Genomic DNA, 17,669 nt, shown 5'->3' with positions numbered 1-17,669 from the left:
CACTGCTCTCCTGTGACTGACCAAACTTTTTGGCACTTATTACTGGTTTGACCTAGAGCCCACCCATCCAGCAGCAAAGCAGGCTAAAATAAACTAACACAAATATTTACTAATACTATTTATCTCAGGTCTCATTCTTACTTAAAATCTGTTTTTCTTTTAGCAGAGTGAGAACATCCCCCTCGGTGACTGCATCAGAGCGAGAGCAGTCAGTGGATGAACCCAGCATTGTCACCACACCCTGTGATTCAAATCAGGAAGTGTCTCTGAGCTGCGGCGTCACAACAGATCCCTCATTGTGGATACTTCCTCCTGAAGAAGGAATCAAAGAGGATATCCAGAACACACCATTAACAGATGATGTGTTTGCAGATGAGTCCACAAGTTCAGCCCCTCCAGCACCAAAAAGTGAAATCTCTGTGTCTCCCTCCACCTCAGTCTCTGATGCAGACACTTGTCAGCATGTGGAGGGAGAGAAAGATCCAGAAACAGAGGAGGAGAGAGCAGGAGAAAGCCAGGGGATAGAAGAGAGGGGGACTCCAGAGGGAGAGATGGAGAGCCCAGAAAAGCCTGCTGAGAAGCCTCAGTGGGAAGAGCTCGTAGAAGCAGTGGTCAAGGCCGACCAATCACTGACCAGAGTTCTCTACCCACTGGCCAATCGTAAGACAGCGTTAATGCTGATGGAGCAGCTGTTGTCAGAAGACACACTGCTGATGGAGGAGCATTACAAAAAGAAACAGGAGCAGAGAGGAGGTGTCGAAAGGTAAATTGTTCATGTATTGGGTTATTATTATGCTTCTTTTTCAAACCCAACTCTGGTAGTCACTAAACATATTCTACCAGATTCCATTTACACAGGAGAAAGTAAGGCATACTATATAGCCAAGGATGGAAACTTTACTGGCCTGTGGGGTCATTTTACTGTCTCGGCTAACAGACTCAGCCAACCTCTGAGGAAGACAGTTCTTCCCTTGTGTACTCTATACATTCAAAAAACTTGTCTTGCATAAAATTGCCGTCAAAAGCCTTCATTTTAGTTGTAGATACTGGAAAAAGGTACAGAAATGAAAGCCAACGAGACTTGCTGGCCAAAAGCCCCAAATCCATAACTTCCATCCCTTTATATAATGACACCATACTTGTACTCGTACTAGGCATCTTGCTCATGGTTTCCACGCCCTTTTGCATGCAGTGCATCTTAAGAATGGGTAATTGTATCTCGGTGTTTTATAATCTCTAATTAATAGTGACATTTTATTCTCAGATAATACTGCATTTGAAAAGAAATAGCACAACTGGATAAGGGAATGAAATTTGAGTGTTTATGTTGTATTGTGTTAACAGAAATTGTACTGGTCTAATGAAGGGCTCTAAGAAAAGCTGCATGACCCAAAGATGTCTCTCTGTTTCAAGTGCCGAGATGGTCGAAGATGCTGAACCATGTACCTGCCCTGCTCCTGACAGCCAGAAACCTCAGAGTCCAGAGCTGCAGAGCAAAGCTGATATCACAGAGAAGAAGGTGCGCAATTTCTGAAAATTAGTGGACACTTACTATTCACAGTGCCTTACAGTACCATGAATGCATACAGTTTAAACATGTCCAATCCCAGTGGGACTTGAATCCCTAACTCTCACAGTGGTTGTGCAGTGTTCATAGCAAGCGGTGTTACACTTCTGAGCAATTTTTAATTTTCTCGACCCCATAATGCTTCATGTTTGGGCCTTCAGTTTTGCATCATATGTATCTAAAACAGGAAAATGGAGGAATTGTTGTTTGCTGATGTTTTCAAAATGGAAATCCAAGTAAAACATTGTCTAGATGGTGTTAGAAAGTACCATGAGGCCAAGGCCCAGCCAGAAATAACATTTTTATTGCCAAAAAAGCTTCATATCAAACCACAGCTGCTTTGGTGCATGTGCAGATGGCAAGAAACAAGAGATGACAGAGCAAAAGAACCAAGTTGTCTTTTTAGCCTTACGCTGATCTCTTTTTTTTGTAATGGATATGGAAGAAGCAAACTGATTTTATATTGATACCATCTGGATGCTATTTGGCCTTAACTGGATTCATGTCAGAGTGAGATAGTTATGTCTCCCCTATCACAAGATATACTGCCTGCCGCTTATCTCTGTCTCCTGCTTGTCTGATGCTTGGCATGGTAAAAAGCCTCCCCTTCCTCTCGACTGCACTCCACATTTGCCTTAATACTGTCATAATTTCTCATTTAGAATTGCACCATGAGTTCATAAGTCTAGTATTCACTCATTTACTCACTCAATCCAGCTCAGTAGGCTAATGCTACACATACAATAATACACTGCATGTACACTGTATGTGGAAGTACAGTTGCACTTGTGGGGTGCAGCTAATTCACTAACATTGCTACCAGCATGCACTTATTCCTGTTAATATTGCAAAGATATCAGTTATTGATTTATTTATATTAGAGGATTACTCAATTCAACTCAAGAACACATTGAGACATCATGGTCAGCTTGGGCCATTATTGTATTCTTCTATACAAAATAAATACTTGTGTTTGGTTGAGTGTATCCCGTGCAAGTGTGTGTGTTTTTCCCACTATTAGTATTACTGTCTATATTCTCTACATTAAGTATTACTGCCTAACTTTCTCTTACATATTCTGTTGTCCTTTCTTGTCTTGAATCAACAGCATCTATTAGTATCCTGTATTGAGGAGCGCCTGCGTGCGCTAGAAGAGACCCGAGCTGCCCTCCAGGTAGAGATTCGGGAGAACATGGCCCGTGGTGAGGTGTTGGAGGTGCTGGTCAGGGAGCATTGCCTGCCTGTGGAGCTGGAGAGGTACAACCTGTTCATCGGAGACCTGGAGAGAGTGGTCAGCCTCCTGCTGTGCCTTTCTGCTCGCCTGGCCAGGGTACAGAATGCACTGAGCACCGTGGACCAGCACACAGACGCTGAGGAGAAGGTGAGGGAACACATCCAATAAATAACTTAACTGTTTTTTTCCTCCATAATTTTCCAATGGGGTTCAATGCATGATCAAGCATTGAGGAAGAAAACTTGGATGCCGACTTTTATGCTGACAATGCCAGTCTTTCTACCCAGCTGCCTGTATATTTGTCTCCATTTATCTTTTTCAATCAGTATTTAACTTAACTGATGTCCTCAGTCCATTTATCCAATATTGCTAAAAAATTTTCCAAGGTACTGACAGTATGCTTTGCAACCTCATAACTGTGGTGTCATCTCACATATAAAGGAATTAAGAGCATACAGCCAAAGTTTCAAACTACAAATCATCATCCAAACTAGTGTGTCTTTAATCATTTATTTTCTGTATCGTTTGGCCCCACTGTAATTTTTTCCTCTCAGTGTCGTGATACTGAGAAACTAAGGCACATCTTGGCTCTTGTATTTAAAGGGTTACAGGTCAAGTAAAAGTGTTAGATGAGATACGATAAGGATCTACTAATGTACTCTAATGCATTACCATGTGGTCAGTAGGTTTATGATCCCACACTCCTATGTTTTAGCCTGAAGTTGTTTACACACACACGCACACACACGCACACACGCACACAAAAAGTGCGTGTGTAAAAGCATCCCACAGGCACGTGTTCCTCAGGGAATTTTGTGTCATGTTAAGTTACAGATATCATGAGTCACCGCAGTTCATTCAGACCTCTCGGCGAAAAGAGGACCATCACTATTAGAAGTGCATGGCTGCTCCCAGGCCCTTAGCTATACTCTCATTCTGTTTACTCTAGAACAGCAAACACACCGCTTGGGAAAAGTTGAAGGGCAACTTTTAGTGGAGTCAAGGTTTCCCACTGTTTGGAATTCAAAAAATGCCAGTGGGTTTATCTGTGGGCAGTTGGCAATATATGGCTTATCTCTATTTTAGCCAAATGATTTAATGGATGTTTCAAGATTATTTTTTAACATATTACGAGTTGATAGCAGTCCAAGTGAAGATTGTTTCCAAACTGCTGCATGCATATATGCATCAAGAAGTTAATCATTCAGTATCTTTAAAATATACAACAGCTATCAGTAAAGGTGGTCGGCACCTAAGTTTTGTACTGTCTGTGTATTTCAGTTGTTTATACTCTCAATCATTTTGCAATAATGATTGACAGTATACACATAATAATGCATGATGCGATTTTGAAATAAAGTCATAAATTTGGTATTGTCTGCAGTAATCTCATAAATTCAGTATCAAAGGTCTCCATGAACAAACTCTGTGTCAGAGGCTCTCAGTGCCCGGGCTTTCCACCACTTTGTTTTCCATTTGGGCATTGTTTCTTTATGAGTCCAAGCATGTTCAGCATCAATTTATGTTTGCATGGATGCATTAGATTTTTTAGATTTTTCACTGAAAGGGCTTATTGTTAGTTTGTCCATCTATGAATGCCTGGTTGAACATGTTGCATACTGAGGGCTTGTTAGAGCCTCATTTGTTTTCTTGCTGTTATCAGCAACACTGGTATTTACACTGACTCACCGAAACTGCTGCCTGGTTTCGATGACATTTGTATCTACCCTGCCCTCTGTTGACATTATGAAATACTGCACCTTCTTTCCTGTGGGCATTAGACCTGTAATATGATCACACAACTTGGACTTGCTTTGCTCTCCATTACAGCTCACAACAAAATACTTGTAATTGAAACAACAGAATAATCAAACAAAAGCTATTACTTTTGAACACTTGTTAAAAATTTTCATCCATCATTAATGATTAATCTTGAGTGCTCTTACCAGGAAGCTCATTCTTATTCTTGTTTATTTCTATGAATAAATGTGTGCACATACAGCAGTATATTTAAATGCACATTATACCTTTTAGGAATTTGGCTAAAGCTCTATACTGAGCATCTTGCAATGACTAAGTAACACAAGAATGGGCTAAAACCCTGGTAACAGGTGGTACAAATATGCCTTTGTCCTGAACATGATTATATGTGGAGAGAAAACACAATCCATTATCTATATTAGGTGTCATACATCTTTTTCTCTCCTCTCCTTCTCTCTCTCTCTCCGCTGCTCAGCAATCTCTGGACAACCGCCACCGCCTGCTGTGCAAACAGAGGGAGGACGCCAAAGATCTGAAGGATAACCTGGACCGCAGAGAGAGCCTGGTTTCCACCTTCCTGTCACGTCAGCTCTCAGCCGAGCAGCTGCAGGACTACCGGCGCTTCGTCCAGACCAAGGCCTCGCTGCTCATCCGTCAGAAGGACCTGGAGGAGAAGCAGAGGCTGGGCGAGGAGCAGCTGGAGGCCCTCCACGGCAGCCCGAATCTATAAAGGAGACAGGAGAGGAGCAAAAAACAAACAAAACAAACAAAAAAAACTATTGACTTGTGGGACTCACAGCTTGTTCAAAAACTTCCCCTGCCTGTCCCTCTCTTTTTTTTTTGTCTTTTTCCACACTATAGTGCCAGGGTTTAAGCGTACTTTCCTGGCTCAGTTTGCCTCCTAGAGACACAGGACACGGTGGAGCGGATTGTAACTCGTCCAGCTATTTTCATACCAATATCTCAGACCCTTTTGCACACAATAGGGAAGAACCTTCTTAATGCCGTGCATGCTCAGGAGTCGACCCCCAGGAGGAAAACGCAACTCAGAGGGCAGTGAAGGCGGTGAATGCCTAAGTCTACATCCTGCTCTGTTTTAAGCCTAATCCCGCCATGAGATTCTTTGTTCTTAAACAGAGTTGCGTATGGTACTGTAGGTGCGCCTTCCCGTCATGCCGTTCTGCTCTGCTTTCATTATGACTATAAGTGGTACATGAGGTGAACTATCAAAACTGCTCTACTTCTGATTAATTAGGACCACCCTTCAGTTTATAAAGCTCGATGCCTCTCTGTGATCTACTCAGCAGTTCTTGTGTTGGACACTCGGCCTCCTTCCCTCCGCCCACGCCTGTTCTCAGTCAGTGCAGTCTCTGCAGAAATGTATTTGAAGAGGTGTACTCGTCTATATAAGTCTACATGTGTCCTTTTTACTTTGAAGAGAGGACTAAACTTTGTTTCTGTGTGCCTTGATATTGCTGTGGAATGTTGCAAGTTAGAGCTGCTGTGTGGAAATTTCGTGTCCCCTTGTGTAGCAACTCGGCAAACTGTCCTGTACTTTTCATGAAGATCGTAGCGCTACAGTCCCATGTCTGCAACTATGGAAACCTATCATAAGCTTTAAGATTGTATTTTGACCAGTAAGATGTTGGTGAATGAGGCTAGCCTGGAAGAGGGTGGTGTACTGTATAATCTCAGTAAAAATGTACAATAGATATAGAATTTTTAATGTTCTTGTTCTTAAATGTTTCAAATTAAGGCACTAAAAACCAAAAAAGGTGAATGAAAAAAAGCACTTTGTAATGATACATAAATGCACATTTCCTCAAATCAGATTTGTTTTCAAAAACACTTTTTTAATTTCAAAGTCAAAGCCTTAACTCCATCCAGTTACCCAAGGTTTTTCTTTTACTATGTTTTTGTTTGTTTTTTATTCATTGTGAATAGGAACGTTGTAATGATGGGTGTTAAATGGTACATAAGCACATTCAGCAACATTAAGGATTATGTACTTCTGGCTGTTTTCATGCTTCAAGTTATTAAGTCTTGATGATTTCATGCTGAAATAGTTTCACATACAGAGGTGCTAAACCTCTTAAAACCAGATTATAAGTAAGTATATCACAGAGTATTTTGTCCCATTGCCCCATTGTCACAAATACTTGAAACACTTTTTTCTTGTTGTTGAGAATTAAGAAAGTCCACAATCTTCATTTCAGGTGTCTTAAACTATTTTTTACTCTCTACCTCCACAATGTAGGCCCTTTTGAGTTTCTCTAAGTCCAATAATTTATTGGAATTGACACAGTAGCCTTTAGTTAAAAAAGCTCTTCTTGGTAACCCTGCATTGAATAACCCACGGTCTTGAATGAACAGACATTCCCCCAATATTTTTTTTAAGAATTTCACTCACGTGTGATAAATGCCTCTGTTTGTGCATTATTACTTTTGATTAGTTTTTCTAGTTGTATTAATGTCAAATTCCTTTTTCTTTTTATTCAATATTCAACCAGGCACAAAGGAGAGATCGTTTTAGGGTGATGTGTGTGTTTGCTCTACATCACAGTTTGTGCATATGTGTGTTTGAGATGATGAATGAATGTGTATTAATTATGTGTGTGCGGAAACCCGTTGTGGAACAAAGACAGGACTCTTGGTGTTTGCTGTGTTAGTTTTCAATAAAGAAAAATCCCATTAATTTACATAATGATCAAATTGTTATCGTCCCTCAGGAAACTGCAATTAGAGAGTTGCATCCAACTTGTGGGTTATCTGGTGTGTGTATAAATATATTTATGTGATAACGTGTCGACAGAGTGGCAGAGCGGCTTCTGCCCACCCTTACTGAAGTAAAGAATTCACTCACCAACAAAATGCTGAAATTAATCTCCCTGCAAAATGTCAAATAAGTGGACCGGCTCTAAAAATTGGTGTCCCCTGAGAACCTAAGAGCCTCCTACCCTGAAAATACATCGTCGTGTTTTCTGCTAAACAGTTTCACCACCACCACCACCAGCCCTAAACATTTCTCCGGAGAATTCAGACTCCGTCCATTTCAGTTTGCTAAACAAATGTGTGTTTGTTTTGGCCTTTGTACAGACGCAGGGCCGCAGGGTTCGAAATGGTGCGACTATCATGTTGTTCCCCGTAGCCGGCAGGAATTCCTTAGGCATGAAAAAGACCAACACTTTGGAGAGTGGGAGAGAGAGAGAGAGAACGCTTGGGGGCAGAAAAACAAGGAGAGAAAGTGAGAAAAACGCTCCCACAAAGGAGCAGCTCATTGTTACTTTCATAAATGCTCATTTTAGGTCTGTCATGTACGCATACAAAAACATAAAATCTGGCAACTTCTCATCATTTGGTTGAAACACTGTTTTGTTAAGGTCACAGGGACAGGGCCTCATGTTTATTTGGTTTGGTGTTTGGTTTCAAACAGTGGAGGAGAGCGACACTGATATGAATACAAACTGTCTTACAGCCAAGGAGGACAGATGTATTTTGAATTTCACTCAGTCAGTCCCAGCTGTTGAGATGGCAGCACAGACATTTATACATAAACTTCATGTGCTACACTTTTAAAATCCGTTTCTTTGTTTGGAGCTTTTTCTGTGGAGAGTTTGAGTTAAAATTGTTGTTTTTTGTGCCTGTTTGGAGTTGTGAATTCCACGATGTTTGTAATATTGTGAATAAATTAAGCTCTCTCCTCACTCCTGTGTATCACATTTTACCTTTTTTTTTCTCTCTCTGACCTTTTTGTTTAAAGAATGTTTGCCAAAACCAGAATAACTATTCAGTGGGCATAATTAATGCACAAATGTATCTGACAACTGTTGCAGGGACAGAAGGACCTCACATTAAGTCTAAATGTGAGGTCTGTCAGTGCAAGATAAACAACAGACACTAGACTAAACATATAACTGCTTACATTAAACATTTACAGTCAAAGTGATTTGTCTTTTCCTGCTACTGCTGTGATATTCAAGCTGCCACTACTAGGAGAAAGTTTGGATTTTAATCTTTCTGAATGGACGCACTCTCACCCAGTGCCATCATTATGCCCTCTCTTGCTAAAACTCTGAAGTTTCCTCTTACAGTAAACATGGTTTTATAGTTTGTCTTTGAGAGCTCTTCTCTGCCCTCTGCAGGAACACTGATGCTCCTTTTAGAACAGAGTAATTTACCACTGTCACTGAAGCACCCTTCAGCAGGAGCTACTGTAGGAATGTGAAAGAGCAGCAGCCATCACAGGAGAGGTTGTTGGTGTGTATGTCTGTTTACAGGGTGTCTGAAGGGCCTTAAAAAGTCTGAAAATATCTTAAATACAGTTTTACTAAATATCAGGTCTTATAAATTCATGAAATAATCTTAAATTTGAATTTTTGAGCTTCCATCTATACTTTTTTGTCAAAATTAGGCAACTTCTGCTACATCAGAGTTACCGTGACAAAATCCTAAAAGGTCTAACACTTCCCTTTGAACTTACCTGAGAGAAATCCAAGAGAATCCATGTACTTACCCGCCCCAGATTCTGTGGGGAAAATAGTTATGGTTTGATTTATTTACAGAAGCACCTTGCCATCTAACCTGGAAACTGCTATTAAAGGCATTTTAATGAATAATCTATGTAGAAATCAACCATATTCCTACTTAAAAGTGGCTTCTGCACTGGACCAAATGTATAATATAGTACTTACTTTAATACTTACCTGCTACACTTAGTTGACTAAGATGATCTGTCCAAAAATCACTCTTAACTTTAGTTCATATTTGTCTTAAAAGGTCTTAAAAAGCATTGAAAAGCATTTAACATCATTGGAAACTCGTAGACACCATGATAAAATGTAAAACTCCAACCATTCCGCACTGCCCTATTTTCTTTTTTAAAGAAGAAAACTGTTGCAATCATGTTCTTTACTCTTCATATTTGAAACCCCGTACAGAGTTTAAATCTGTGCTATACCAACTGGAGGAAGGGATTGTCCCCAGTGTATTAAGGAATGTGCTGCATGAAGAGAAGCTGGAGCATCTGTGATGAGTCACACTGTCACTCTGCACAAAAAAACAGCCCATCTGTCTGAATGGAGGAAGAGAGGAGAAGTTTTTGAGAACTTTCTGAGAAACATGTATTTGAAATGTGGCATAATTATGAATCTCCCAGATACTGGCTGTATTTTTCCTCCCCAAATTGTGTTGTTATTGTGGAAAACTGGCAACATGCAGTGATTAATTCCTGCACAGAAAAACATGTCGGTCTTAATCAGTCTCATATTCAGTTCTCAAACCTGAAAGAGGAGAAAAATACTGTCACCTGTGCTGAGATAAAGTTTGTTTACACTGGACACAAGTGAGATTGTTTTCTATCATTGACAGAATTATTCACTTGTTTTGAGAAAAATCAGACTCAGATCTGGATGAGTGAGTATTTGGAGGATGTTGCTCTGCAGCCAGCCTCTCTCCTCTCCTCTTCCTTCTCTTTCATGCCTCTCTGCTCTTGTTTGCTCAGCCTGGCGGTGGAATGCCGCCCAGTTTGTTTGTGAGCAACAACAAATGCCTATTATAAGGCACAGAAAGGGAGACTGAAAAAAAGCAGTGGATTCCATGTTGGCAAGTGGTGGAGGGAACCCCAGAAGGAAAGCGAGAGACACTAGAAAGCACTTTACGCTGCTTCACAAAGTAAAGCACTTTTAATCTGATTCCCATTGAACGCAGCGGGGACGTAAAACACAATGGCATTTCTGCCCAGGGAGTTCTGAACAAGTGAGATCTTTGTCAAACACAGTGCAGACTAATTGCATGGTAATTAGGTTTGGTGTTAATTCAAAGGAAATGTAACTGATGGGAGCCTGAGCTGCACACACACAAACAGGAGGGAACAGGACGGCCCGTTTCCCTGAAGAGGAGAACCAGCAGCAGTGGTTCTGTTAACACCGTTGGAAATGACAACCAGTGTTGTTATGATGACGTGGTGACGCATCAAATAGTGCCTGAACCACAAACTCCATGACAATAACACCTACACTCACAACTCAATGCACCGTGTAAGCGTTTCTGCCCCGGACCACAAAGTAACCACAGCAGCGTCCTGACCTGTTCGCAGCTGATAGGCTTGTTGATCAAAACTCATGACTCAGCACTGACTTGGAGGAACGCTGAGATGCCTGGCCTGCAAAACTCATCTTTTTCTTTTCTTTCTTTTTTTTTTTTTTTTTGGCTTTTATTCTCAGTTTTGGAGCAAAACTGTCTCTGCCCTTTGGAATTTCAAGACTCCAGGCTGCTCCCTCCACCTACGTGCACTGTCCATGGAGGACTGTGTGATGAGGGACTGGCATCACATCAGTGTTCAGCCAAAAACCTAAAGACCTCCATCTCGAACAGAAAAAAAACAAAAACAAAAAAACAAGAACAAAAACCATTGCGGTATTTTGAATTGTGACATTGAATTGTGGATCTCTGCTCTAAGCTTCAACCCCATTCACAGCTATGACTATATGTTTGAGCCTTATGTGATTAATTAATCACCCACCATCTTCTGTGATTCGGATGTGACAGTGACATTAGCTGTGCTGTACAAAGTCAATAATTTACAATGTCTCACTTAGCAAAGCTTGACGTGATTCAGAATCCTCCTCTCTAGTTTCCACCATTGCTGACATATTTCATGCCACGATGTAAACATTGTGCAAAAAGAGGAGGAAACCATGCACAAAAACAAGCATGATGTGCTATGAGCTGACATCATGCGACTCTCTATGTCCCTTACCTGGTTCAACAGTTTGGCCAACTAATAGGGGACAGTATTCAGTATGGCTGCCCCCAGTGATGACATCATTCAGTCCTCCTGCATCATTACGCTCACTGAAAGTTGGTCTGGTGAAGGTCATGAGGTCACCAAAATCAGCAGGGTTCTTCCTTTTTTGGCCCCCACAATGAAACCAACAAAACAATATTTTTAATGTTTCCACTGAACTCATCATTCTTTTTTTCCCTCAGAAACCCCTTTTAATTTATATCAATGTGATATTACCTGTTATCCTGTATGCTATGAATTTGCATCACATCACGTTTACATCACATCTTTGTGCTGCTGCCAAAGGAGCGTTTGCTTCATGAAGCCCTGAGGCCTGGAGATGAAACACTGTCTGATGTCAAGGCACTGTATGCTGCTGGGGGGATGACATCATGAGAAATGACTGAGACAGACAGACAGACAGACAGACAGACAGACAGACAGACAGAGAGAAAGCGAAAAAAAGACACATTACATTCCCAAAAAGCTACAGTGTTTCTTTTCCTTCTTATTGCCGTTATCTCCCAGAGCTTTTGCAACCAAACATGTCAGCCTGAAGCACTCCAAAGCTTCCTGTTTTTTCTGCACTTGTCAGCAGTTTGTTGATAATCCACACGGTCTGCTGTGTTAAGGAGAATGAACAAGGACACACAGGAAACAAGCGAGAGAGGGAGCTGATGGAGACGAATGAAGTCTTGCTCTATTCCACCCCTTCTTCCCTTCATGTGCTCGGCCTGCCGGGGCCGGTGATGACATTAGCACACGTTTCCAGCCAGAAACACACGCACACACATGCATTCCTAGTCGGCCTGTCAGCCAGTTATCTATGTGAATCACTGTCTTCCAGCTGCCTGAACGAGCCACTAAGTCAGAAGATGGATCGGAGCCACATTTCAGAGCTGTTTTGGCACGCACAGCGACGGTGACGATTTGTAGAGCACCTGCATATGTCTGGTGAACGGCTGGTGAATGACACACCGACTTTCTTTTAGAGATAATTTTATTGTTATTCAGTCACATGCAGCATTGCTTTTTCCAGGACTCTTGCTTATACAGTATGTTAACAGGATATCCTCGAGTGTGTGATCTTCCCCTTAACGCTCTATTGCATTTAATATTTAATCAGAGATAATGTGTGGCAATGAAGATGCAAGTCCTCTAAATCACCCTCAGAGGAAAAAACATTACAGTTTGTTCTTTTTTTTTTTTTTTTTTTTTTTTTTGCTGGGAGCTGTTTGATTCACCCATTAGTCAGTAAATCTTTGTTTCTTTTTGTAAACCTCTAGAAATGTGGGGCTATAACACTGTGCTCTCTGTACTTCATCTCAGCAGTTTAGTCCAGAAATGAAAACACAAAGGAAAATCATTTGCTGTTAAATCATTGTTGACCCAGATTTGCTAAAGTGGGAATATAACTTCATAGACACTATTGATTCACTCATTAGACAAATATGAAAATTTAACACAGAACGAGCATCTAAACTTACAGTGTAATTATGAATGGATGTAAACAGTGAAAATAAATAGTATGTGTACTTGTTTCTAAAGTGTTTCTAACAAATTATGGAGGACGATGCCATTTGAAATCACAATACACAATGAAAATGAATACATGGTACAGCAGTGGAAGATAGGTAATGAAATAATTTCATTTTTGCAGCTACATTTCCAGTTTAAGTGCTGAGTGCAGTTGATTTTGAACTGAAATGATACAACTAAAATGACAAAATAACTGACATGACAAATGACAATAATAAAAAAATAACTCATGAGAACATACATTATCTACCCCATTACCAACTTTAGCACATAATTTCCAGTATAAATGTTGTGCCACTTCAATATCAGCAAGTCACAACATGAAAACAAATAAGTAATTATTGATATTTAAATCACAAGCACAACCCTCCTGACACATGATAGAATTTGATTTCACATCTTCACTTTTGAAGTAACTTTCTGAGGCAGATCAGACCAACACTTGTTGAGAAATAAAACCAAAGTTCACTCCTCACTCAGTCAGCATGGAGTGTAAACGGAGTGTAAAAACTATTTGAGGCGTTGTTAAACTCAGAGCCTGTTCTCTCATGGGAATAAAACGAGTGAAAGGGCTCTACATAAAAACATCTGACAGGACTCTGTGCTTGGAGCCGCCGTTGCTGTCCTCTCTTCCTTCCCTGGGATCATCGCTCACTGAGTAAAAAGCTGGCCTCTGCTTGTGCTTCTTCTTGTGCCCGGTCACATGGGGCTGGAAGAGACGACTTATTGTATGCAGGCCTTTGGAGAGATCCGGGAACAGATCCAGCTCCTCCTTGTCATGCTGGGCACTCTCCTGCGCCGGCTGGACTTTGGGCTCGCCTAGCATCTCCCTCACCGTCTCTGAAACCCCTTTGTGCAGATAGTGATGGGCCCTCTTCCCACAGTTGTCCCTGATGCTGGCGTCAGCCCCGTACTCGCCCACCAGCATGGCCAAGATGAACTCCTGGTCGTGCAAGGCGGCAATGTGTAAGGGAGTGTACCCCCCGTATGCTTTTGCGTTGATGTCGATGTCCACGCCTCCTTGCTTGGACACGTCGATGATCTTCCCCAGCATCTCACTGTTTCCACACTTGGCTGCCCAGTGAAGGGCGGTGAACCCTGACATGAAATCCCTCTTCTCAGCGAGCTGGTTGTCCATCAGCAAAAGGCCGTAAGCTTGGCTCCAGTGGCCGGCGGCGCATTTCACCAGCCACTCATGCTCGGCCTGCTCCAGTGGGACCGTGGAGGGGAACCTGGGTTCCTCGGACGCCTTGGTGCTCTTCACCGCCCTCCTTGGCTGGGGCGAGCTGAGGCCGCCGCCACCATCCATCCAGGGCTTCCTCTTGTTTCTGAAGGCGTCTGCGTCCAGCGGGCTGTCGGGAGGATCATCCGAGTCACCTTTCAGCTTGTGGATCTCCACTCTGGTGGCGCTCGGTGGCATCCTCAGAGGCAGGGCGTAAGGTTTGCTGTGGACACTTTGGGGTTTGGTTTCATTTGCATGCACCACTGCCTCCTCTGAACTTTGTGCTATATCAAAATTCAAGGCTCTTTTCAGTCTAAAGTCTATTGATTTGCTCCTCTGTAGTGCCAGCTGTATGGGGGACAGTGATTCAGTCAGATTGTCATGGCAGTCACTGGGACCTTCCCTGTGGTCTTGATCAGGGGCCGAGCTCTGCCCCCCTCCTCCATCCTCACAGGTTTCCTCCTCCTCAGGTGGGCGCTCACCTGGCCGCAGATCTGCCTCTTCATGTTCACTCTTTGCAGCGCGATGCTCCTCGCCTCGGCCGCCCGGCAGTAAATGGAGATATTTTTTCTTGACCACGATGTACCTGACGCCGTCGATCTCCTTGACGAAGGCGACGCTGTTGACGCAGCTCTTGAAAAGCTCCCTGTTCTGCTTCTTCTCCGCGGGATCGGCGCAGTTTAAGGAACCTTTGAACCGAGCCAGCAAGTCGGCGTTCTTCATTTTGCCTCCGTCTGCGATCAGCAAGGACAGGATGGCTTCTTGTGTCACCTCCATTATAAGCGACATACACGAATAATAATAACAACAATAATAAATAGTTTCAGTCTGAGCAGCCCTGTTATTTGCGTGTGTCTCCGTGTGCGAGGCGCAGTCTTCACCTGGACACCTCTCTGTCCTACCTGTGGTTTCCGGGGAAAGTGCAGACGTGGTGTTGATTTGAATAATATATGCAGACGTCTCTCTAATGGACTAAATGACGCAGATCTGTGTTTACTACAGCCTGTGGGATAAACTCAAGTATTTGGAGTGAGGAAAAAAAACAAAACAAAACAAAACACAAGGAGTACCACTTACTCTTTTATCTCATTCCTATATTTTTAATGTCACGATGACCAGGGTCATTTGACAAACTTTGGTAAATCACAATTCAGTTTAACAGTAAACAATAAAATAAGCCCATGAGAAAAAAAAAAAACGAAAAAAAAAACAAAAAAACAAAAAACAAAAAACGATTAACTATATTCCCAGCAGCACATAAACCTATAAACAAGATGATTTAGAAATATTTAATACCCTGTAAATGCACAAAAATGCTTGACAATGCTGTAGATACTAATACTCCTGTAAATGCTTGTAATAGCCCTGCTCTAACAGAACATAATTAAGGTAATTACCACCACCACTACAACTACTACTATTAGCAGGCCTACTACTACTACTACTACTATTACTACTACTGCTGCTGCTGCTGCTGCCACATTTCTTTTGGTGTTTCCCCAGACACTCTTCATATGCACCATGAGTGACAATAATGCCAAAGTTACTATGTAAATTTTAGACATGTTTTCACTGGGATCAAATGTTTCAAAACTGAAAGTTCTGATTGGCTGAGTCATATGAGGTAGCTTATGATCTCATTAAGTTTATTTAAATAGAGGCCTAATGCACTGACCTCAAACAACCTTTATATAGGCCAAATGCTGTTAAGCTGCCAAAAGCTGGAGGAATGAACTTTGACTGTTAGACTAGTTGTCATTGTTCTGTTAATATTATTAAAATTAAAACATAAGTGATATGTTTATTCTCATGGTGTGTTGCTGCTGCTTTATAAAACAAACAAACCATGCGACGCAGTGCTTTGCAGTGATAGCCAATTTATTAGTCATCATCTGTCCGCGGAGGTGGTAATGACATGTCTTTTACAAAGGCGTCAGCTTTGACATATTTGACATATTTCTCCCCTCTCCCTGTCGCTCTTGTCCCAGCTTGCAGCATATGCAGCATGACATTCCTAAACTAAATGGGAGTTTCCAGGAAGTGGCCATATTGAAGAATATAGGGCTAGCCCAAAGATTGTTAAATGTCAAGATAAATCACACTCTATTTGTAAAGCGTAGGGGGAAAGCTTTGCCCGCTGGACCGGAACAACGCAGGGGCCGTGGTAGCCTACACCTGTCCGAAAATAAGACTATTGATTACTCAGCTAGCAGGTTAGCTAGTCAATACAGCTAGCAGCAAATTTACGCGAGAAACTTCATAAATATGATACGTGTCATATTCAACCGTCGAAGTACTGCGCGTGCGCGAGACGCAAACAAAACGAAACATGACAATTTAATTTGAAACCATAAAAACATTAATGTAAAACGTGTTGAGTCGTTTTTAATAATCTTACTTACTATTTGCGCTGTCATACTTTTGGAATAAACCAGCTTCGTGCATCCTCCAAGCCAGAGAAGAAAAGAAGATGACGGTTGACCTGCCCAACGGATTTTTTTTTTTATAGCGAAGACGGAAGTGCTCAGGAGTGAAGCCTCTTACTTTTCGCCTCGGTAGTTTCAGCCCTGCCTGCCCATCTCCTCTGTGCCTGTGTCTCTCCCCCCTCTCTCCCTCTCTCTTCCTATCTCTGTCAGTTCGGCTCAGTAGTAGGCTACGGAGAGAGTGAGACGAGGGCTGCTCCCTTTCGCCCCTACTCAGCTCGGCACACAAACACCATACATTCCGCACCATGGCTGCCACGGACGTTGACATATTTTCAGTAAGTGAACACGACGGCATGGCTTTGCTCGTTTTTTTTTTTTTTTTGGTGGGGCGGCGTACTGAGAAATTGCAACAGCGGACACGAAAGACTGGTTTTGCGGATTGGTAAAAGTGTGGGAAGCCTCCTCCGTTTGCTTTGGCCGAGCCGAGATGGTGGAAGTGATTCGTGCGATGGTGATGGTGATTGGGGTTCGTTGTCGTAGCAGACGCAGCTGTCGTCGATTGATTGTTTTGATGTATGCTAACGTTATTGCCTTTTTCTGCACGAATGCTGGTTCACCCATACGCTGTGGATGCGCTGGTGAGCATATGGGTGCAGCGTATGGCACCGTTAAACTGTTTACAGTTGACGCTGCCCTCACCAGAAAATAACCATATTAACCATACCATAAATATTAGTAGGGCTATCATCATCATATCACCGCTATAGGAGTATTACATGTGATAAAACTGTCTTAAGATAGGATGGGGTCATGCTAAACTCACTATGGACCAGCACAGGCACACTTTCTCTGTAGATATATAGGTTTGGGTCGTGTGCAGTTCTCTAATATTAAGCTACAATGTTGTGATGAATTAGCAGGTAGCAGCAACGTCATGGGCTGCACTAAACTGCGACGAGTTTCAATTCAAACAGTGATGATGACATGTGGTTTGGTGGTAACTTCCTGTTCAGAGGTGCAAATATAAGCTTAAAACTTCTGCTTCCTCGCTGATGATTTCCAGTCAAAACCATGACATATCTTTCAGAATAAATGAACTTTGCCACGCAGTTCCATAGCAACACTTGGCCACATTG

The 17,669-nt window shown here is 42.1% G+C and overlaps 3 protein-coding genes across 5 annotated transcripts in view; 2 read left to right on the top strand and 1 right to left on the bottom strand.

The window, feature by feature from the left end:
- Positions 1-8,266, top strand: part of shroom1 (shroom family member 1) — a 42,561-nt gene extending 34,295 nt beyond the window's left edge. For 2 of the 3 annotated variants that reach the window (XM_030069607.1, XM_030069608.1), the window contains 4 exons: positions 164-763; positions 1,414-1,519; positions 2,676-2,948; positions 5,038-8,266. In XM_030069607.1, coding sequence (XP_029925467.1) covers positions 164-763; positions 1,414-1,519; positions 2,676-2,948; positions 5,038-5,292 — 1,234 coding nt within the window. In that variant the 3' untranslated portion in view covers positions 5,293-8,266. The remainder of the gene's footprint in view (positions 1-163; positions 764-1,413; positions 1,520-2,675; positions 2,949-5,037) is intronic. The other variant, XM_030069609.1, reaches the window with a different exon arrangement.
- A 4,216-nt stretch (positions 8,267-12,482) lies between these two features.
- On the bottom strand, positions 12,483-15,008 carry sowahaa (sosondowah ankyrin repeat domain family member Aa). The gene has a single exon (XM_030069616.1). The coding sequence runs from the start codon at positions 14,894-14,896 to the stop codon at positions 13,460-13,462; it is 1,437 nt and encodes a 478-aa protein (XP_029925476.1). The 5' UTR covers positions 14,897-15,008; the 3' UTR covers positions 12,483-13,459.
- A 1,655-nt stretch (positions 15,009-16,663) lies between these two features.
- septin8a (septin 8a) overlaps positions 16,664-17,669 on the top strand; it is a 38,842-nt gene continuing 37,836 nt past the window's right edge. The window contains exon 1 of the mRNA XM_030069628.1: positions 16,664-16,868. Coding sequence (XP_029925488.1) covers positions 16,839-16,868 — 30 coding nt within the window. The 5' untranslated portion in view covers positions 16,664-16,838. The remainder of the gene's footprint in view (positions 16,869-17,669) is intronic.

The sequence above is a fragment of the Myripristis murdjan genome, chromosome 14 (assembly GCF_902150065.1).
Source record: "Myripristis murdjan chromosome 14, fMyrMur1.1, whole genome shotgun sequence".
Classification (NCBI taxonomy): domain Eukaryota; kingdom Metazoa; phylum Chordata; class Actinopteri; order Holocentriformes; family Holocentridae; genus Myripristis; species Myripristis murdjan.
Note: the sequence above shows the minus strand (reverse complement) of the source record. Positions and strands in the feature narration are given on the sequence as shown.